The sequence below is a fragment of the Chaetodon trifascialis genome, chromosome 11, assembly GCF_039877785.1.
Source record: "Chaetodon trifascialis isolate fChaTrf1 chromosome 11, fChaTrf1.hap1, whole genome shotgun sequence".
Lineage (NCBI taxonomy): Eukaryota > Metazoa > Chordata > Actinopteri > Chaetodontiformes > Chaetodontidae > Chaetodon > Chaetodon trifascialis.
The window spans coordinates 2207237-2228794 of NC_092066.1; the positions used below are offsets into that span (position 1 = coordinate 2207237).

At 47.2% G+C, this 21558-nt stretch overlaps 2 protein-coding genes across 2 annotated transcripts in view; one reads left to right on the forward strand and one right to left on the reverse strand.

The window, feature by feature from the left end:
* The window catches only part of myo10 (myosin X), a 98200-nt gene extending 85780 nt beyond the window's left edge, over window positions 1-12420 (forward strand). The window contains exons 22-41 of the mRNA XM_070973643.1: window positions 419-525; window positions 614-832; window positions 1503-1542; window positions 2032-2976; window positions 3094-3214; window positions 3560-3803; window positions 4195-4290; window positions 4649-4742; window positions 5289-5344; window positions 5715-5857; window positions 6384-6575; window positions 6683-6840; window positions 6932-7055; window positions 7294-7591; window positions 7684-7891; window positions 8413-8549; window positions 8668-8788; window positions 9204-9680; window positions 9836-10027; window positions 10208-12420. Coding sequence (XP_070829744.1) covers window positions 419-525; window positions 614-832; window positions 1503-1542; window positions 2032-2976; window positions 3094-3214; window positions 3560-3803; window positions 4195-4290; window positions 4649-4742; window positions 5289-5344; window positions 5715-5857; window positions 6384-6575; window positions 6683-6840; window positions 6932-7055; window positions 7294-7591; window positions 7684-7891; window positions 8413-8549; window positions 8668-8788; window positions 9204-9680; window positions 9836-10027; window positions 10208-10318 — 4083 coding nt within the window. The 3' untranslated portion in view covers window positions 10319-12420. The remainder of the gene's footprint in view (window positions 1-418; window positions 526-613; window positions 833-1502; window positions 1543-2031; window positions 2977-3093; window positions 3215-3559; window positions 3804-4194; window positions 4291-4648; window positions 4743-5288; window positions 5345-5714; window positions 5858-6383; window positions 6576-6682; window positions 6841-6931; window positions 7056-7293; window positions 7592-7683; window positions 7892-8412; window positions 8550-8667; window positions 8789-9203; window positions 9681-9835; window positions 10028-10207) is intronic.
* Window positions 12421-19292: 6872 nt separating this feature from the next.
* Window positions 19293-21063, reverse strand: LOC139338560 (GTPase IMAP family member 4-like). The gene is made up of 2 exons (XM_070973705.1): window positions 20803-21063; window positions 19293-20477 (listed from the first exon to the last, which is right to left on the reverse strand). Exons 1-2 carry the CDS (start codon window positions 20825-20827, stop codon window positions 19522-19524), a joined length of 981 nt encoding a protein of 326 aa, XP_070829806.1. The 5' UTR covers window positions 20828-21063; the 3' UTR covers window positions 19293-19521.
* Window positions 21064-21558: the final 495 nt, after the last annotated feature.

Sequence of the window (21558 nt, forward strand, 5' to 3'; positions counted from 1 at the left end):
TGTGGTCTTTAGCAGCGCCAACAAAAGGAGAGGAGGGTCTGGATTTGATTTGTGTCGGCTTCGATTGTGTTTCCGGGAAGGAGCGTTTGTTAAATGTTGCAGAAAAAGGAGGGACTGTCTCCCTTTGTTTCTGTTCACTTGTGAATTCATAATGTGTGTGTAATCCAGCGCGGATGCGCTGCGTTCAGAGGCCGCGAGTCGAACGAGAGGACGTGTTAATCCTCCTTCTCCACCTTTCATTGTGCCTGTTTAGTCACAAAACTGGGAAAAATGTTTTGAAATGGTTCAAACATGCTCGTAGTCCTGTTGGTGCACATTTTTAATGATCTGAAAACAGTCAGAGAATAACAGTCATGATTCGCTCATGTCCTCTTGTGTCTCACCTCCTCGCTCCCTGCGCCTCCTCTCCTCCTCTCAGGTGTTTCTGCGGGAGTCTCTGGAGCATCGTCTGGAGAAGCAGAGGGAGATGGAGGTGCTGAAAGCGGCCATGATCATCCAGGCGCACGTCATGGGCTACATGGCCAGGTACGACCTCAGCAGGCGCCGCCGACGCCTTCGCAGAGACGCTTTTCATGTTCAGTGTTGTTGATTGTTGATGGCGTCTCGCACACAGGAAGCAGTACAGGAAGCTGCTGCAGTGCATTGTGGTCATTCAGAAGAACTACCGGGCTTTCTACTGGAGGAGGAGGTTCCTGCTCCTCCGCTGGGCAGCGCTCACCTTCCAGAAACGCTTGCGAGGCCAGCTGGCCCGCCGGGCCTATGGCCGGCTGCTGGAGGAGAGGAGGAGGCGGGAGGAGGAGCGCCGCAGGAGGATGGAGGAGGAGATGGAGAGGTGGGATCGTCGAGTGGAAGGATTAGCTAGTGGGGTTTTTGTATGCGTCGTACCAATCATGTAAACCTTTTTGCTGAGCAGCAGCGCCATACTCACGCTGTTTTCAGGTTATAAAGACAAGAGCGCCACCTACAGAGAAGTCAGCAGAAAGTCCCAGGAGGGCTGGCCTGTAGGCAGATTTTAGAAATGCAGAGTCCAAATTCACCCACAGCCCCTTTATCAAACTTCAGTTAAGACCTTCACTCAGCTGATATCTCAGATTTCTCCTCGTGATGGATTAAATGCTGTTTCATGTCTTCTCTCCAATATCAGGAATACAGTTCTGCCCATAAATATTAAATCCAGAAACCTCTGTTATCATTATTCTTCCTTTTATTTTACACGTTGTTTTATTCATTTATTCTGCTGCAGTGGCTCAAGCAGCAAAATGTAGATTAAAAACAAAGATCATGTCGACTTCCTAATCATTTATCACCAGCACACACACAGTTTTATACAGTGTGTGCTTCTCATTGTTGTTTGGATGGATTCCGGTCTGACCTCTACGACCTGTATTCTGGAAGAGTTTTATGGGAATTTAATGCCACAGCGATACAGGAAATGCAATTACTCGTGTTTTAGTAAGTCTTATCTGTTCAGTCAGCTGATGTCTGTCTGCGTGTGTCTGCAGGGAGAGACAGAAGCTGGAGGCCGAGAGGATCACCAGAGAGGTACCACGATTATTACAATCACGTTACGTTTTCTATTTCATTTTCTGCATTCATTTTTATATTGCATTCTGCTATATTAAAGACAGGTCAGTGTCTCCTATGAAATCTTATGTTCCTTCAGTGCTTACAGTTTATTGTCTTACTGCACTAGATTGGATCAGAAAGCTGCTCTTCAGAATGTACTTTATTAGCATTTCATTGTTAGCGTTAGCATCATTTCTCTCGATGATTTGGTGTTAAAAGTCTTCATTTTCTTATGAAACCATCATCATTCTCCCTGTTTATTTCAACCTGTTTCCTGAACAAAATCAACTTGTTGCAGGAATTTTGTGGAACTGAAGGCGAAGCAAAATCTGAAAACTGAGATCTAGAGATCTTTTCTTGATTGGGTTACCATTTTAGAGAAGACATCATTGATTATGCAGATGTTGGACCTAAAACTGTTTCCATGAGACAGTTTTCTAATTTTTGTCTGTCTTCCATCGTCAGGCTGAGGAGGCCAGACGACTGGACGAGCTGCGTCGCTCTGAGGCGTTAGCCTCTCTGGCTCTGCCTCAGCCTGCAGTCGCAGCTGCAGCATCGCCGGCCGCGTTGGAGGAGTCAGCAGAGGCCGTCGAGGAGGCGTCTGAAGAGGAGGAGGTCCGTCCTCACGAGGCGTCTCAGGTAGAGGAGATCCTGCGACTGGAGCGGGAGATCCAGTCGCTGCAGAGGCAGAAGGAGCGTCAGGAGCTCTCTCTGACCGAGGCCTCCCTCAACCGCCTGCAGCTCCTCCGGGACCAGGAGCTCAGGCGTCTGGAGGACGAGGCCTGCAAGGCGGCGCAGCAGTTCCTCGACTCGCTGAACTTCGACGAGATCGACGAGTGTGTGAGGAACATTGAGAGCTCCTTGGGAGTCGGTGAAGGGGACGAGAAGGAGAAACAGGGCGGGCGGAGGAGAGGCAGCGACGAGGAAGAGGTCGATGAAGGGTTTGGGGCTGATGACGAAGCCTTCAAAGACTCGCCGAACCCGAGTGAGCACGGCCACTCGGATGGCCAGCGGACAAGCGGGATCCGAACAAGTGATGACTCGTCTGAAGAAGATCCATACGCCAACGATGGCGTGGTCCCACCCCTGCCGCCAACCACGCTGCTCCACCAGCCGCTGCCTTTACCGCCGGTGCCCCCCGTCTGCCACAGTGTCTCCTCCAGCGGGGACTCGGCCTACCCCCAGGCTTCATCCGAGGCCCAGTCTGACGACCTGGTGGAGCTCATACCGCCGGACGAGGACTCAGACTATGACCAGGACGACTACGACGAGGGCGCCATCGTGTCCAGCGGTAGCTTGGCCTTCTCCAACCCTCGCAGCGGCCAGTGGTCTCCAGACTACCGCGGCTCAGTGGGAACCTACAACAGCTCAGGGGCTTACCGCTTCAGCTCGGAAGGGGCTCAGTCGTCGGTGAGTCAGGATCAGTTTTTCTCAGAGGGGCAGTAACTTCGACTGCTGCCACTGAGTACGTTCAGCAGTGCTAACTTTGCTCCTTTGAATGTCTCATTTCTTCTCTCGTTACACCAGTTTGAGGACAGCGAGGATGACTTCGACAGATTTGACACGGATGACGAGCTGTCGTATCGGCGGGACTCCGTCTACAGCTGCGTCACGCTCCCGTACTTCCACAGCTTCCTCTACATCAAAGGTATCTCCTTCATCACAGTACTCACACTTCTGTAAGAAACTGAAAGAAAGTGAAGTGAAGGTTGCAGAACAAGCCTTGAGCTCTTCCTTCCTTCTTCCCGCCGGTCTTACAGAGCTTTCTCTCGTAGTTCACGTGCAACACGTCCTCGTAGTTGTAGAATACGATCATACAGAATAAGGCATTAATAAGTGCTTCATAATGACTAATACAGACCCAGTATGCTATTAATGTGCATGCTAATAAGCAGCTAGTTGGGGTGAACATGTGTACCTTCATATAAAGTGTTGGCCCTTCATGTTTCAGCTCGTGAACACACAAGTAAAAATCTCTTCCTTTCCTCTGCAGGCGGTCTGATGAACACGTGGAAGCGGCGCTGGTGTGTCCTCAAGGACGAGACCTTCCTGTGGTTTCGGGCCAAGCAGGAGGCTCTGAAGCAGGGCTGGCTGCACAAGAAGGGGGGCGGCTCGTCCACGCTGTCCCGCCGCAACTGGAAGCGCCGCTGGTTCGTGCTGCGGCAGAGCAAGCTTATGTACTTTGAGAACGATGGCGAGGAGAAGATGAAGGGGGTGCTGGACATGCATAATGCCAAGTAAGGACTCAGCTACTTCGCAGTGATCAGTATGACCTCAGCTTTAGCGTTGCTAACACTTCCTGATTGGATTCTCCATATAGAATGAAGCATGTAAACGGCTTCAAAAACCATGTAGTGTTTTATTCCTCTGAACAAACTCAGTCATCACAAAGTTAATGCAAAAACGCTGTAAGAAATGAAAGAATGGAGGACAGGTGAGTGGATTGTAATTATGTGTTAAGATCAGGCTGAGATTTAGAATAAAGGAAAAGGTCAGACAGTCCTAGTAAACAGGGTGCAGTTCTTCTAATGGCCACTAGATGTCGCCTTTATAGTAACAGTTTTGAAGAGACTGGACAGCCATCAGCAGGAGGAGACACTCACCTGTTTTTGTTTCCGTGATCTGCAGAGAGATTATTGATAACACCGGCAAGGAGAACGGAATCGACATCGTGATGCCAGAGAGGACGTACCATCTGATCGCCGAGTCCGCCGAGGACGCCAGGTGAGCGTCGCACAAACGATCTCCTCCTCTCTCTGCGACTCCCTCCAGTTTTCCTGTTAGGATGAAACCCACACTCACACTCTCAGCATAGTGAGGAGGAGGAGGAGGAGGAGGAGGAGGAGGAGGAGGAGGAGGAGGAGGAGGAGGTGTCGCCGTGGGCTCGATGTGCCGGTCGAGTTCCTCTCAGAGGGACAGTCCACTTCCTCCATATGTCTGTCGTGACAGGAAGATGAACTCTGTGTGTGTGTGTGTGTGTTCACATCACATGATGATGATGATGATGATGATGATGATGATGATGATGATGATGATGATGATGATGATGATGAAGATGAAGTTTTGCTCTCCGTGCTTACAGCCAGTGGTTCAGCGTGCTGAGTCAGGTCCACGGCTCTACAGAACAGGAGATCAGAGAGATGCATGACGAGCAGGCCAACCCCCAGAATGCTGTGGTGAGTGCTGTGAGGAAAGCAAAGAACTCTGGGAAATGGAGTTGTAGCACTGAACTGCTCTCTTCAACATTAAGCTGTGATTTGTTCAGTTCACTGCTAAAATCCAGAGGATCTTTGCAGGCATGAGGACCTATTGTAAAATATGAAACTATACAGATAAATCCTGTGATATCAGGTTAATCTAATCAGAGATAATCTGATAATTTAACAGTCAAATTCGTCATCACAGTGGTTTTAAAATCCTGCAAACCAAATGTTGCCATGAAGCAGTTGTGATCATCGATTGGCAGCATTGATCTCTGTGGTCAAACACAGAGACACTGACAGACAGAAGCCTGAATGTTAATGTTGAAGAAACACTGATTATGTGTGTTAACATGATGAGGCTGCTTTCTGTGTCTGCTCATGAAGTCAAACAGCTTCAAAAACAGCTTCACATTTATGAGATCCGCCTTCGCTCTGTCTGCTGAAGTCCTTTGAGTTCGTCTGACAGGACACAGATATGTGTTTGAAAAGCTGCATCCGTTGTCCCCTCTGTCTCCTCAGGGAACGATGGACGTTGGAATGATCGATTCAGTCTGTGCGTCAGATAATCCGGAGAGGTGAGACCCTTCATCAAACCATCACACAACAACATCAACAAACAGTCACAAAGGGTCCTTCAGTTAAAGCTCTTCATTCTGTCACCGACCGCTGTTTGTCAGAAATGATCTGCAGAGTCACAAAGTTCAACTCACAGTAGATGTGCATTTGTTTTATTTTCACCACGGCCACTAGGGGGTGCTGCTCTGTTATGCAATGGAGCCGCTGCATTAACACAAAATGAAGAATTTCTGCTTTATTGCTTCAGGTTGTAGTTGGAGTTTTAGCCTGCTGATGATTTTGTGATTGAGTTTGTGATGAGTCAGTGTTTGATCCGTCTGTCTTCTCATTATTATCGTCACCATTAACTGCGTGTCCGGACGGTCGCAGGCCAAACTCCTTCGTCATGATCACGGCAAACCGTGTGCTGCAGTGCAACGCCGACACGCCCGAGGAGATGCACCACTGGATCACCCTGCTGCAGCGCTCCAAAGGAGATACCCGCGTCGACGGACAGGAGTTCATCATCCGAGGTGACGATGAGGCCTGGGGTCTATCCCAGAATGCACTTAAGCAGAAAAACACACAGATGTGAACAATGTTAGAGTGAGTTTGTCATGGAAACGGGTGATTTGGCTGGAAACAGCAGAGAAAGGAGAGAAATCATTGCTGATGCAGTCAGATAATTTAAAACGTTAAGTAAGACATTAGCTCTCAAATGCTGGTTCACAACTCCAGCCAAGTTTTAGCCATTTTTCTGAATGTAAACAGCATTAAAACCTGAAGGCGTGACAGGAAATGTCTTGATGATTAAGCACAAGGAGCAGAAAACATAAAATAAATATGTAAATGCGGGTTTTTATCAACCCCGCAACCCCGAAAGGGATAGGCGGTATAGATAATGGATGGATGGGTTTTTATCAAAACATTTAACTTTTGGAAAAGAATCTATAGGATGAACTGCAGAGAGGAGCGTTGACACTGGGAGCTCTGGTTTCTGCTGTCAGGCTGAAGGAAAAGCTTCTGTAACACAAACGTGTGATTCTTTATTTCCACCAGGCTGGTTGCACAAAGAGATGAAGAACAGCACCAAAGCCTCACTGAAGCTGAAGAAGCGCTGGTTCCTGCTTACCCACAATTCCCTGGACTACTATAAGAGCTCAGAGCGTAACGCCCTGAAGCTGGGAACGCTGGTGCTGAACAGCCTCTGCTCGGTGATTCAGCCCGACGAGAAGGTCTTCAAAGAGACCGGTATGACAAGCAAGCCGCATGGACTTCTCTCAGATTTCACCCTATCGCCCTGTGTCCTGAGTCCTTTTGTCTCTGAGAGACAAAATGTCTTTTTTCCCCTCCTACAGGCTACTGGAACGTGATCGTGTATGGCCGCAAACACTCGTACCGTCTGTACTGTAAGCTGCTGAACGAGGCCACGCGCTGGGCCAACTCCATCCAGAACGTCATCGACACCAAAGCTCCCATCGACACGCCGACCCAGCAGCTCATCCAGGACGTCAAGGTAGGAAAGGTCTCGGTGTGAACGTGGTGGAGACCCACCAGGAGCTAACAGACAGCGACGCATAATAAAGATCATGATTAATCATCTGCAGGAGAACTGTCTGAACTCAGAGGTGGTGGAGCAGATCTACAAGAGGAACCCCATCCTGCGCTACAGCCACCACCCGCTGCACTCGCCGCTGCTGCCGCTGCCCTACGGAGACATCCACCTCAGCGGTGAGTCAAGCAGATATGAGAGTCAACGCAGACACTCCCGAAGAGTTTTTAACTTTCTTCACGACAGTTTGTGCAAGTTTTATTCAGGAGTTCACTCACCTCATCGCTTAAAAGGTGCCATCACAGGACAGTTTCAAAGCCGTCGTGCCTGTTCTCTGTTTTTTCTCTCGTGTTTTTAATCTGCGTGTTCTGTGACACCTTTAAAGGCTGTGCATAACCAGATTTTCGTCCCGTTCAGGTCAGAGAACCAGAAGCTACACGACGTTGCAAGACGAAGCCCTCAAAGTGTTCAGCTCTCTGCAGCACCTGGAGGGCGTGGCCGACCCGGTGCCCGTCATCCAGGGCGTCCTGCGGACCGGCCAGGAGCTCAAACCTCTGCGGGACGAGCTCTTCTGCCAGCTGATCAAGCAGACGACGCGGCCGCCGCAGCCTGGCAGCCCCGGGAACCTCTGCGGCTGGAAGATCCTGGCCTGCATGTCCTGCACCTTCGTCCCGACCAGGAGCATCCTCAGATACCTCAAGTTCCACCTGAAGAGGTACTGCACGTCAGCGGATGGATGGAATCCAGAAAAGCTGACAAGATCTCTGACCTCTGACCTCTGACCAGCCTGAATCGCTCTCTCCGCAGGACTCGGGAGCTCTTTCCCAGCTCGGAAATGGACCGTTACGCCGCCTTTGCCCTCGACTCCCTGAGGAAGACCCGAGCCAGGGAGAACGTTCCATCGCAGGAGGAGATCCGCTCCATCGTGGCCCGGCAGGACATGAGCACCACCGTTCACTGTCATGGAGGAGGATCCTGCAAGATCACCATCAACTCGCACACGACAGCCGGAGAGGTGGGTGTTCAGCACGTCTAGCGTCACTGCTGATGACTGAGAGAACGAAGCCCATCACGTCCTGATTACAGGAGTGATTCTCGACCTCATTAACGCTGTCTTTGATCAGACTTTTGTCTTTAAAAGCTCAGTCAGCCCTACGAATCCCAGCCAGCTCTCCTTTTGAATAACGTGCATCACTTCCTGTTTCCTAAAACGTGCTGTAGTGTAGTGAAGGAGGTAACGGCTTCCCCTCAGCTAGCTGCTGCTGCGGCGTAAAGAAACGTCTCTGCGTGACGCGTCCAGCCGTGGTCCCCCTTTAAGGGGTGTTTTTGGTAACACACACACACTTTGGAAGCACATACTAAACATTGTGTTTAAGTATGAAAAGGTGACCAACAAAAAAATACACATTGGATCGTATGTGTACAAAAATCTTGTTGTTTGATCTCTAAACACCTGTGGATTGAAGGCAGTTTGTATCTGTGTGTGTGTGTGTGTGTGTGTGTGTGTGTGTGTGTGTGTGTGTGTGTGTGTGTCAGGTGGTGGAGAAGCTAATCCGTGGTCTGGCCATGGAGGACAGCAGGAACATGTTTGCTCTGTTCGAACACAACGACACCACAGAGAAAGCCATCGAGAGCCGCACGGTGGTGGCCGACGTCCTCGCCAAGTTCGAGAAGTAAGCGTCGCTGCGTGTGTGTTAGTGTGTGTGTGTGTGTGTGTGTGTGTGTGTGTGTGTGCACGCGCACGCGTGTGTCCGTCCTCCGGTCGTCATTAACTCGCTCTCTGCTCTCCAGGCTCTCGGCCAGCGCAGATGAACAGAACACCGGCTGGAAGTTTTACTTCAAACTCTACTGCTTCTTGGACACGGACAACGTTCCCAGAGACAGCGTGGAGTTCGCCTTCATGTTCGAGCAGGTGTGACTCACACGATAACTCTGAGCTCACGCCTCCTGTGTTTGGTCTGAAAACGTCCTGAAGCATCCTCACAGGCCTTATTCTGTCCAAATCCCAAAGATATTTAGTTTCTCTTGATGCATTGTTTCAGCTTAAACTATTTTAAAGGACAGATTTGTGTCAGGTCTGGTTTCACTAACATGACCTCGCTGTTTGTGAAGTCAGTCGAGACGTCGTCACAGGTTTGTACTGAGCCAGATGTTTTTCTGAAACTGAAACCCGAACCTGGCTCCTGGTTTAGATCACTGTGGATGTTTTTAGGTGTTTGCTTCTGGTCCAGCAGCTAAAATCAAAAAGCCACTTCTGACAGATGCGTAACTGTAAAACATGGTTTCCTCACTGAGGCGGTCGTTCTTCTTCTTTCTCACGCCTGCAGGCCCACGAGGCCGTCATTCGCGGTCAGTATCCGGCCCCTGAGGAGACCCTTCAGTTCCTGGCTGCCCTGAGACTTCAGTACCTCTTGGGCGATCACAGCTCCCAAGTCAGCATCCCCGAAATGTCCCAGGTGTTCCCCATGGCACGGCTGCGGGCGCGGGTGCAGAACTCGGCCAAGACGTTCGCTCCGGGCGCCGGCTCGGTGGCAGACCGCTCGGGGACGTCGGAGAGGAAACGTTCGAGCTTCCTGGAGGGAACGCTGAGGCGGAGCTTCAGGAGCGGCTCGCTGAGTCGGCAGAAGCTGGAGGAGGAGAACAGCCTGGAGGCGTGGATGAGGGAGGAGGCGGCGGCGGTGAGGACCAGCGTGATGGACAAGTGGAAGAAGCTGCAGGGGATGAGCCAGGAACAGGCCATGGTCAAGTACATGACTCTGGTGAAGGAGTGGCAGGGGTACGGGTCCACGCTGTTCAACGTGGAGGTGAGGACGCAGCAGAGCGTCTCTGTTTTAATCTTTATTGTCCAGTTTTCATCAACGAGCATCGTATCAGACACAATTACCTGCACAAATCCTTTCCTGTCAGTCGGCCCGGTCAGACCTCAGAGCCGCCATGTTTGTTTCTGCTTGTCGTTTAGTGTCGGGACGGAGTGTTCCCCTCTGAGCTGTGGTTGGGGGTGAGCCGGGAGGCCATATCAGTGTACAAGCGAGGGGAGCCGTGGCCTCTGGAGGTTTTCCCGTACGAACAGATCCTCTCCTTCGGAGCGCCGCTGCCCAACGCCTACAAGATCGCCGTGGAGGGCCGAGAGCTGGTGTTTGAAACGCAAATGGTTCGTACACACAGAAATAAATGCTCATTTTCACGTCATAGTCGGTGGCGGTTGCTGGTGCTACGCCTTGAATAATAAACCCTCACCCGTCGAGAAGAGCGTGCAGATAATCCAACGAGAGCGCAGCCTTTAATCTCCAAGCATGAACTCTGTTCTCACTCCTCTTCCTCTCCTCTGCAGGTCATGGACATCGCCAAACTCATGAAGGCCTACATCAGCATGATCGTCAAGAAGCGCTACAGCAACTGTCAGTCCGTCAGCAGCCACGGCAGCCAGTGCAGCGCCTGGTGAGCTCCGCCCTCTAACCTCTGAACTCAGTTCGCAGAGGGTGGAGGACGAGGACGCCTGTCTGGAGAGAGCAGCTCATACATTTGACACATCAGACCGACTCTGAATGCTCTTAACGTCACTAAGCATCCACACCTGAGAGGCCAGAACCTTAAAACAAACAGCATCAGCAACCATTTCAGGCTGGACAGATCAGCTGAGACGAGAAGAGTCCCAGCTGTGATTGACATGCTCGGTCCAACACCACGGAGGCTGTGGACAAATCTCCAGCCTGAACACGAAAATACACATGCAGCAAAGTCAAGCTGCTCGTCACATCCCGTCACCGTCTGAGCTGCAGAAACATCCAAACACAAACGAAAAACTCTGACTTCCTGTTTCTCAGACCAAAGAAAAGCAGCTGAAGGTTCAACACAACTTGTTTGTCGTCAGCTCGCTCTGACAGCGTGGAAACGGTTCATTTCGTCCTGATGCTAACGTGCTGCTGCGCCACAAGGCGGGCGGCTGCAGGGCGGAGCTGTTAGTTACTGAAGCGCGTGTGTGTGTGTGTGTGTGTGTGTGCGTGCGTGCATGCGTGCGTGTCTGAATGTTAAAAAAAGAAGCTGAAGCCGACAAGACGAGCCTCTTCCTCTGCTTTGAAACTCTCTCTCCGGGTTGAACTGTAAATAATATGCAACTGTGCTCATCAAGCACGCCACGTTTGTGATTGGCTGTTCTGATTCTTGCTGATGAAGGTCTCACAAGTGCCTGTTCAGAGTGAAGCAGGACGAACTCGAGTCTTCGTCCCGTCGATGCCACTCTGGGTCCTGTGTAAGCACCCGGCAGCAGCTGTGCAGGTCGTTCAGGCTGAAGTCAGCTGTTTCCTGCAGCACGTCTGTTTCTTAACACGTCAGAACGTCCACGTCCTCCACATCAGCTGTCCTGTCCCCCAGTGTGGACACGCATCAGCTGACCAGAGGAGACGCCGGTTGATCCCACCTGAACTATCATTGTCTGTGTGACGCGTCCAGGGTTAGTCTGATGCTTTTAAAGCTTCACAAGCTTCCTAAGAAACGCTGAATTTAGAAATATTTAAAGCGTCGAGGTCATCAGTCGTCAGGGAAACGCGGCGTGGTCCATCCACACATCCATCATTAGAGTCTGTGAGATGAAATTTGTCCTCAGATGTTGCCGTACTGTTCGCACTGAACTGCTTTCTGGCAATATTCGATTTTAAGTGCTGTTTGGATCATTGTGATGATTTGTCAGTTATTTTCTCCATTAACTGTTCAGTCATCGGGTCGAAACACGGTTTTCAATCAGCCACTAAAGCCACTCGTTGCTATTTATTACATCACAGCAAACATCCCCTCTAAACTCTGATTTATTCTTCAGCATTTTGTCTTATTTTTGATATTTGGGGAGTTTTATTTAGGTTTTTGTTGTTTGTTTCAACAGAGAAAAAACACGTGCACGCTGAGAGAAGTTTGATCTCAGATGTTCGTCTTCGTTTCCCTGCAGCTGCAAAGCACTTACAAATGAAAACGAGCCCGAAAGCCTGAAAATTTAGTCAAACCCTCGAGATGCAGCAGTCGATCGCACCATTAGAAGCTGGCGGAGCGCCGTGATGCGTTAAAGCAGATCGAACTTGAACAACTTGCTCAGTTAGCCTGATAGCAGCGTGTTAGCAGCCTGTTAGCAGCCCGTTAGCAGCCTGTTAGCAACATGTTAGCATCGTGTTAGCAGCGTGACATTCCTACAACATTTCACTGGAGCTCCGCGGGCGGCAGATCCATCCAAAGACGCGTGTGCAGGTTTCTCCCATAGTGCCTTGTTGTATATTGTGTACACTTACTTTGTTTTCTATGTGTGGTTCCTTTTTGGTATAATGTGCAATGTTAAATATATATTCTATAATCATGTGGCTGTACATTTTATACTGTAAGTCTTTGCCTTCTATTTTTCTCCTGAATGACGATTTTGTCCAGATAAAACTCTTGCTGTATTTTTCTCTGCGCCACCATCAGACGGTGGATCTCCGACAGTACTGGTCTCTTGTTTTTTATCCGTATTAGCTGTTCTGTATGGAAAGGATGATTCTAACAATAAATGGTTACATATTTGCTCTGAGGATGGATTCACTGTCATGTTCTTTGTTTTACTGTGAGTGTTCTTATGATTTGACTTTGCTGTAATTAGTTTGGAGCCAGAGATTTGACACACAGCACAGCGTGACCATCAGGCTTATCTTACCTGCTAATATCACCTGTTCTCTTATTTCTATCCAAAACGTGTCCATGGCACTGCTCTCTGCAGACGACCCCACTGCCCTCCTGAAGCCTCAGTCACCGCTGTGAGGTGACAAAACACCTGTCCTCCACCTCTGACTGATGGACGTCCTCAGCACCTCCACAACAATCACCAAACTATCAGACAACAGGAACCAGAGACAGCGTCAGACGCAGAGTTGAGAGGGAACCTGCACATTCATGAAGGCTCCATCAATGCTGAACCACATATTCAGGTTTTTAGACGACATCTTCTTCAGGAAGGCTTTAAGACTAAGCTGAACCACATTCTGCTCTTATTCCACCAGCATGGCTTTGTACTGGAGGAGTCTGGGTCCAAACTGGCTCCCGACCGTCACCCGTGGAAAATATTTGGTGCATTATGAAACGTAAAATACGACAAAGGAGAGCCTTGATGCAGAGGAGCAGCTGAAGCCGAACGGGGAAACGTTCCTCTTCCAGAATGACAGCAGAAGGTTTTTGTTTGAAGAGGCGACGCAGCAGCGAGCGAAACATGAGCGACCTCTGAGAAACATGTTGCTGCATCAACGATATCATTTAAAAAAAAAAAAAAAAACAACGAAATTTCTCAGTGTCAACATTTGGGGCTCTATTTTCGATTCCGCGCAGGCTGTGCACCGCGCACAGTGGTATTTTCGTGTAGTGCAGGTGTGATGGGTTGAATAATCAGCAGTGGATCAACATCATCGGCCTCATGTGTCGTGTTTTTCGTGTCCTGAAGTGGTCTGGGCATCTCTATGTATATAATAGTTTAAGGTTAAAAATATTTACATCCTGTTATAATAGTTTCAGTACAGTATTTTGTGTTTTATTATGCTTTATGTTCAAAATACCATTCTAACTGCATTCTAAGAGTACGAGCAATAGCTGCAGTTACCAGAGGGAGACAGCAGAGGGAGTGTAATGCTGTTGAGCTACCTTACGGTGCACTTCGGGCGTTCCTCTCAGTCATTACACTCGTGGCCTGAGGAAAGTTTGTGTCAGTGTGTCCTTCAGTCATTACTCCCGGGAGTAATGACTGAAACCCCTTTTCAGGGTCCCTTCAGGTAAGGGGGCAGGAATTTTTGAGGGGTGGCGACCTATTTCGATGTAAATATATTTAAGTATTGTAGGTAAGCGTATGGTCTCACTTCCTGTTTCTGGTTGCTGCCTTACGAGTAGTGTGCGTTTGTCGCTCTTGTTCCTCTGAGTGTAATTTGCTCTGTGTTTTGTTACAGCGGCCTTTTATCCGCGCTCTAGAGTAACATTAGTTCTGCTCAAGCACCCATAAGTCTGTTTATTTAGCGACCGTCAATTTTATTTGTCTACGCGCTTGTCTGCTCTGCTAGCTATACCAACTTAGCCTAGCAGCTAGCGATGGCTTCTCCCAGTCCCTCTCCAGCTCTCTCCTGCTTGGTGTGTCACATGTTTAGCTACTCCTCTGCCTCCTTTAGTGATACTGGTACGTGAATAAATGTAGTTTATTTGGTGAGTTGGAGGCGAGGCTTAGTGAATTGGAAGCTAGGCTCCGCACCATGGAAACAAAACCATTAGCTATAGTTAGCCAGGCCCCCGTAGTCGGTGCGGACCGACCAAGTGCAGCTCCGGCTAGCCGTCCCTCGACAGCTCCCGAGCAGCCGGGAAACCAGGGAGGCTGGGTGACTGTTCGAAGGAAGCATAGTCCCAAGCTGAAGCCCACGGGTCACTACCAACCGCTTCATGTCTCTAACAGGTTCTCCCCACTCGGCGACACACCCGCTGAGAAACCAACTCTGATTATTGGCAGCTCCATTTTGAGAAATGTGAAGTTAGCGACACCAGCGACCATAGTCAAATGCCTGCCGGGGGCCAGAGCGGGCGACGTCGAATCAAATTTGAAACTGCTGGCTAAGGATAAGCGTAAATACCGTAAGATTGTTATTCATGTCGGCGGTAATGACACCCGGTTACGCCAATCGGAGGTCACTAAAATTAATGTGGAATCGGTGTGTACATATGCTAAAACGATGTCGGACTCCGTAGTTTTCTCCGGACCCCTGCCAAATCTGATCAGTGATGATATGTTTAGCCGCATGTCATCGTTCAATCACTGGCTGTCGAGGTGGTGTCCAGCAAACGGTGTGGGCTTCATTGATAATTGGCAGACTTTCTGGGGAAGACCTGGTCTGATTAGGAGAGACGGCATCCATCCCACTTTGGAGGGAGCAGCTCTCATCTCTAGAAATCTGACCGATTTTATTTATGAACCTAACCCCTGACAACTCAGAGTTGAGACCAGGAGGCAGAGCTGCAGTCCTACACGCTTCTCTGCGCCTCCATTAGAGCAGTTACCCACCCAACACTCCATAGAGACTGTGTCTGCCCCCCGACCACGTAAACTAAGTAAACCAAAAGCACAGAGAAGAGGAGTTAAACATAAGAATCTAATTAAAATTAGAGCAACCTCTGCAATAGTACAACAAGATAGGAGAATTAAATGTGGACTCCTTAACATCAGATCTCTGTCCTCTAAAGCTGTTCTAGTAAATGAGTTAATATCAGACCATAATGCTGATTTATTTTGTCTGACTGAAACCTGGCTGTGTCCTGAAGAGTATGTGAGCCTAAATGAAGCTACTCCTCCGAGCCATATTAATACCCACATTCCTCGAGGCAGCGGCAGAGGAGGTGGAGTTGCAGCCATTTTTGACTCAAGCCTTTTGATCAACCCTAAACCTAAACTCGACTATAACTCATTTGAAAGCCTTGTTCTCACTCTTTCTCATGAGAAATGGAAAACAGTGCAGCCACTTTTATTTGTTGTAGTATACCGCTCTCCTGGTCCTTACTCCGAATTTATAGCTGAGTTCTCGGAGTTTCTATCAAGTTTAGTTCTTGAAGCAGATAAAGTAATTATTGTAGGTGACTTTAATGTACATGTCGACGTTGATAATGACAGCCTTAGCACTGCGTTTATCTCAGTATTAGACTCAGTTGGCTTCCGCCAGAATGTACATGAACCGACTCACTGTTTTAACCACACCCTCGACCTTGTTCTGACATATGGCATTGAAATCGAAGACTTAATAGTCTCCTCACAGAATCCTCTTTTATCAGACCATCATTTAATAACTTTCGAATTCATATTACCAGACTACCAGCCAGTAGGCAAAAATTCTTATACCAGACTCCTGTCTGATAGTGCTGTAGCTAAATTTAAGGATATGATCCCATCAGTATTTAATTCAATGCCATGTCTCAATACAACAGAGGAGTCTTATGCTAACGTTAGTCCCTCCCAGATTGACTTCCTGGTTGATAGTGCTACAGGATCGTTGCGTATGACACTTGACTCTGTTGCTCCCCTAAAAAAGAAGAAAATTAAACAGAGGAGGTTAGCTCCATGGTATACTCCTCAAACCCGCAAATTAAAGCAAACTTCACGGAAAATAGAAAGGAAATGGCGTTCTACCAATTTGGAAGAATTTCGGTCCGCCTGGCAAGACAGTCTTAAAATATACAGGAAAGCCCTCCACAGTGCCAGGGCAGCCTATTACTCTGCACTAATAGAGGAAAATAAGAACAATCCCAGGTTTCTCTTCAGCACTGTAGCCAGGCTGACAGAGAGCCATAATTCTATTGAACCATGTATTCCTTTAGCTCTGAACAGTAATGACTTCATGAGCTTCTTTAATGATAAAATTCTAACTATTAGAGACAGAATTCATCGACTCCTGCCGTTAACAGGTACTGTTTTGTCTTCAAACACAGAAACCATAGAAACTGTTACTCAGTCTGTTGCAGTTTTAGACTGTTTTACTCCTGTTGACCTTCACCAACTAATTTCAATAATTTCATCATCAAAATCATCTACCTGTATTTTAGATCCTATCCCAACTAAGCTGTTTAAAGAAGTATTACCTCTAATTGACTCTTCAGTTTTAGACATGATCAATCTGTCTTTATCAACAGGCTACGTACCACAGTCCTTTAAAGTAGCTGTGATAAAACCGCTACTGAAAAAGCCTACTCTTGATCCAGGGGTTTTAGCCAACTATAGACCGATATCCAACCTTCCCTTTCTCTCAAAAACTCTTGAGAAAGCAGTTGCCAATCAGCTGTGCGACTTTCTAAATAATAATAGTTTATTCGAGGATTTCCAGTCAGGATTTAGAGTGCATCATAGCACAGAGACAGCACTGGTTAAAGTTACAAATGACCTTCTAATTGCATCTGATAAAGGATTTGTCTCTGTACTAGTCTTACTGGATCTTAGTGCTGCATTTGACACCATTGACCATGGCATCCTATTGCAGACACTGGAACATTTCATTGGCATTAAGGGAACTGCGCTAAGCTGGTTTAAATCCTACTTGTCAGATCGCTCTCAGTTTGTACGCGTTAATGACGACTCCTCTGTGCTCACTAAAGTCAGCTATGGAGTTCCGCAGGGTTCTGTGCTTGGACCAATTCTATTCACCTTATATATGCTTCCTTTAGGTAAGATTATCAGGAAGCACTCAATAAATTTTCATTGCTATGCAGATGATACCCAGCTATATTTATCAATGAAACCGGAAGAAACCAGTCAGTTAACTAGACTACAAGCATGTCTTCATGACATAAAGACCTGGATGACCTGCAATTTTCTGATGCTAAACTCGGACAAAATTGAAGTTATAGTAGTAGGCCCTAAACATCTTAGAAAGTCACTTTCTGATGACATAGCAGTTATGGATGGCATTGCGCTGGCCTCCAGCACCACTGTAAAGAATCTGGGAGTTATCTTTGACCAAGACATGTCCTTTCACTCCCATGTAAAACAAATTTCAAGGACTGCCTTTTTTCACCTACGTAATAGCGCAAAAATCAGGCATATTTTGTCTCAAAATGATGCAGAAAAACTAGTCCATGCATTCGTAACTTCCAGGCTGGATTATTGCAATTCTTTACTATCAGGCTGCCCAAATTCGTTGCTGAATATTCTCCAGTTGCTCCAGAACGCTGCAGCACGTGTTCTGACAAAAACCAGGAAGCGAGATCATATTTCTCCAATACTCGCCACTTTGCACTGGCTCCCTGTAAAGTTTAGAATAGAGTTTAAAATTCTCCTCCTTACTTACAAAGCCATGAAAGGCCAGGCACCTTCTTATCTTAAAGAGCTCATAGTACCTTATTGCCCTACTCCAACACTGCGTTCCCAGAATGCATTTCTACTTACGGTTCCTAAAGTCTCAAAAAGCAGAACAGGAGTCAGAGCATTTAGCTATCAAGCTCCTCTCCTGTGGAACCATCTTCAGTCTTTGTCCGGGAGGCAGACACTGTCTCTACATTTAAGAGTAGGCTTAAAACTGTCCTCTTTGATAAAGCTTATAGTTAGGGCTGGCTCAGGCTGGTCCTGGACCAGCCCCTAGTTATGCTGCTATAGGATTAGACTGTCGGGGGACATCCAAAGATACACCGAGCTCCTCCGTCCTTCTGTCCCTCTCCATCCGCACGCTCTCATGTCCTACCACGGCGTGTTACTAACTTAGCTCCTTCCCCGGAGTCTCTGTGCTTTGTCGTCTTGCAGGTTCCCATGGACAGTGGCTGAATCTGGATTGTGGATTTCAGCTGTGTCTCCTGCCTTGGCCCTGCCTGATATCCACTGCAACTGCTACTGCTGTTATTACATCCACTGTCACTGTTACTGTGACTGCATGTCTGTCTCTCTGTCTCTGTCTCTCTCTCTCTCTCTCTGACTGCATTTCTGTCTGTCTGTCTGTCTGTCTGTCTGTCTGTCTGTCTGTCTGTCTGTCTGTCTGTCTGTCTGTCTGTCTGTCTGTCTCACTCTCCCTCTCTTGCTCTTCCTCTCTCACCCAACCGGTCGAGGCAGATGGCCGCCCACCCAGAGTCTGGTTCTGCTCGAGGTTTCTGCCTGTTAAAAGGAAGTTTTTCCTCGCCACTGTCGCCAAGTGCTTGCTCATGGGGGAATTGTTGGTTTCTTTGTAGATAAAAGAGCTTGGTCTGTACCAGCTCTATATGGAAAGTGTCCTGAGACAACTTCTGTTGTGATTTGGCGCTATACAAATAAAATTGAATTGAATTGAATTGAATTGAATTGGAATTATGGATGCTATTTTATGTAATGAACATCTCTGTTGTTGTGAAATCATCAGTGTTTCGTTAGCTTGAAGCACCAAAGCTGCTTGGTTAGGTTTACAAAAAGCTCGTTCACTTTTGGTTTCACTTTTGTTTTCTCACTGGACACAAGCCCCGGTCTCCTGAGTGACAGCTGTGTGTTTGTTTGACCCATCCATCCACCCCACCTTCCTCCATTTGCTGACTTTTTGTTCTTTATACTACCTGAGAGTCCAACAGAACCAGAACACAACCTCCAGCTGAGCCTGAACTTTGTCAAAGTGTTTTCAGGAACAAGCTGAAAAGATTTTTGGTCAGGATTTTGCACAGTTGTGTTTGTGCTGATCGTCCTCATCAGTGAACACTGATTTCTTTACCCTCGAACATTTTATCTGCAAGTTTTTAATTTAGCCTTCAAATGACTGACTGAAGCGATTCACAACCTTGATTGTCCCATTTTATTTTCATTACCCAGCAGAGCTTGAATATCCAGTCCTCCTGCATCTTCATTGTTCCCTCAGGAAAGAGGAAATCCCGTTCACCCCTCCCATCAGCATTTACAGGAAACAACAGCAGTTCTTTCAAACAAAAACCCAGTGCACATGGAGTGTAGATTTTCACATTTATTACACAATCTCTTTGACATTTTTCTTCTTGACAATCTGTGAGACTTTTGAACATTTAATGGTCAACTTGGACAGTTATAAACACCAATGAACTAACTGTTATTATAAATCATAACTGTGACTGACTGAATATGTACAAGACACACCAGTTTCATCAATCTGCTGCAGTCCATCATCAGAAAATCTGAATTTCTTATGCAAACCAGCTCAGTTGTTATTTTATCCCAAGCATGGAAACTGCTTTTTCCACCAATCCTTCTACACATTTTTTAACAAAACTATTTATCAGCTGAAGTACTATATTACTGCTCTCAGCTTTCCTTCTCATCTCCTCTTTGTGCTTTTTTTGCATTTCTTTCATTCTCTCTTTAATTTCTCTCTCACGGGCATCCCTTAACTGATTATTCTTCTCCAGGTCGTCCTTCACTTTCTTCATTTCTTGCTCATATTCTTCCTCGATTTTCTTCCTCAGGTCCTCCTGCTCTTTCAGCATTTGATCTTCTTTCTCTTTCAGGAGTCGTTCTTTTTCCTCTTCAATCGCCTTCTCTGCTGCTTGGAACATTTCCGTGGTGTAATGGCTTCCTCCGTTCTGCTTCGTTATGATTCTGATCTTGGTGAGCAGCTCCTTGACTTGAGAATGATCTTTCAGATCATTATTGAAGACCTGGTAGTGGCCGTTACACTTAGCCACAAGTTCCTGCAGGTCTTCGCTCTCCTTCAGGAATTTCTCAAAAGGTTCTCCTTTGAGCAGGTCACCATGGGTGAAGAGAACCAGGCTGTATCTATGTGCTTCCTCTCCAAAGATCTTCTGAATCTTCTGCACCGTCTTCTTTTCTTCCTCTGTGAATCTGCCCAGTCTGATGACCACCAGGAAGATATGGGGTCCAGGAGAAGCATAAGAAACGCTCTGGACAACATGTTTAAGGGTGACCTTTTCATCAACACCGGTGTCAAACAGACCCGGAGTGTCAATAACAGCAACCCGTTGTCCATCTACCTCACCAACGGCCTTATCACAGTGTGCAGTCACAGACTTGAGGGAGAACTTTGATTGAAAGCACTTCTTTCCCAGAATGGTGTTTCCTGTGGCGCTCTTCCCAACTCCAGTCTTCCCCACCATCACAATCCTGAGCACCTCATTGTTGTATCTGTTCGGTCCTGATGGGATGTCTGTGAAAATGAGCAAATATTTACCACTGTAGGTATTCATCAGACTGCACAGCACAACATGGGCAGCTTTGAAAACTTGACTGCTAATTTAGTTTTTATTGTGGTTAATTGTTCGTATGCTGGCCACATGTTGGGCCAGGAGAAGCAACAGAAACACCTGTATGTATAACGCAGCTCAGAGAGTTTGGGAGTGTAAATCCCAAACTCAGAAAAGATTTGAGAGAAGTTCTCTTTTTCCATTTAAGCACCTTTACAGCTGTTAAATCTGTTCATTACTCTGACAAAAAGTGATGATAGAAGTCCTGAATACAGTTTATTGACCTACCAGTTTTAGAAAATTTGCTGGCCATAGTTGGTGATGCTGAGAAGAGTCGATCTACTGCTGAAGTGAAGAAGTGAAGTCTGTCTGCAATGACACCTCTTTATAAAAGGACCGAGAGGAATGAGTCAACAATCAACTGTCGTCCTCCACAGTCACTAACCCCACCTTTAATTCTGTCTACATTTCCTCATAGATGGACTTCATGCAATGAGACACACCCATAAAACACTGCTGGCTTTGAAGAGCACTGAACACCGAGTCTGAAGTTCATCAAGATGTCTCCAAGATTAAATCTGAATGTTTCATGTTTTTAAAGCCTTTCTGTCATTCATGAAAGTATAAAATCCTGCCCTGCCTTAATGAACAGAGCAACAGGGAAGCCTTTGCTTACTGTCTCGTGACATGATGCTTCACTTTTCGGATTTGTTTGTTTAAATCCTCCCGCATTAACCAAAATGATGGACACAAACGCACAAATGAACTAGATCTTTTTTTGACCCATCTGAACCGTCTCACTGTCCTAAATTAAAAAGATCAAATGTAAACAGCAAACCCTGTTCATGTCTCTATAATAACCAACCATGTATTTCAGTTGTAATCCTCGATGTAAAGAGAGCAGGTGTCCCAGTGACAAAGTGACATCACACACAACAAACCAACATGATGAATGCGTAAATAATGCTCAATAAAATCAACAATTTTGTGGCGTTTCAGATACTCAAGGGCTTTGTTGCTATAAATATTGTGTACCGCACTGAG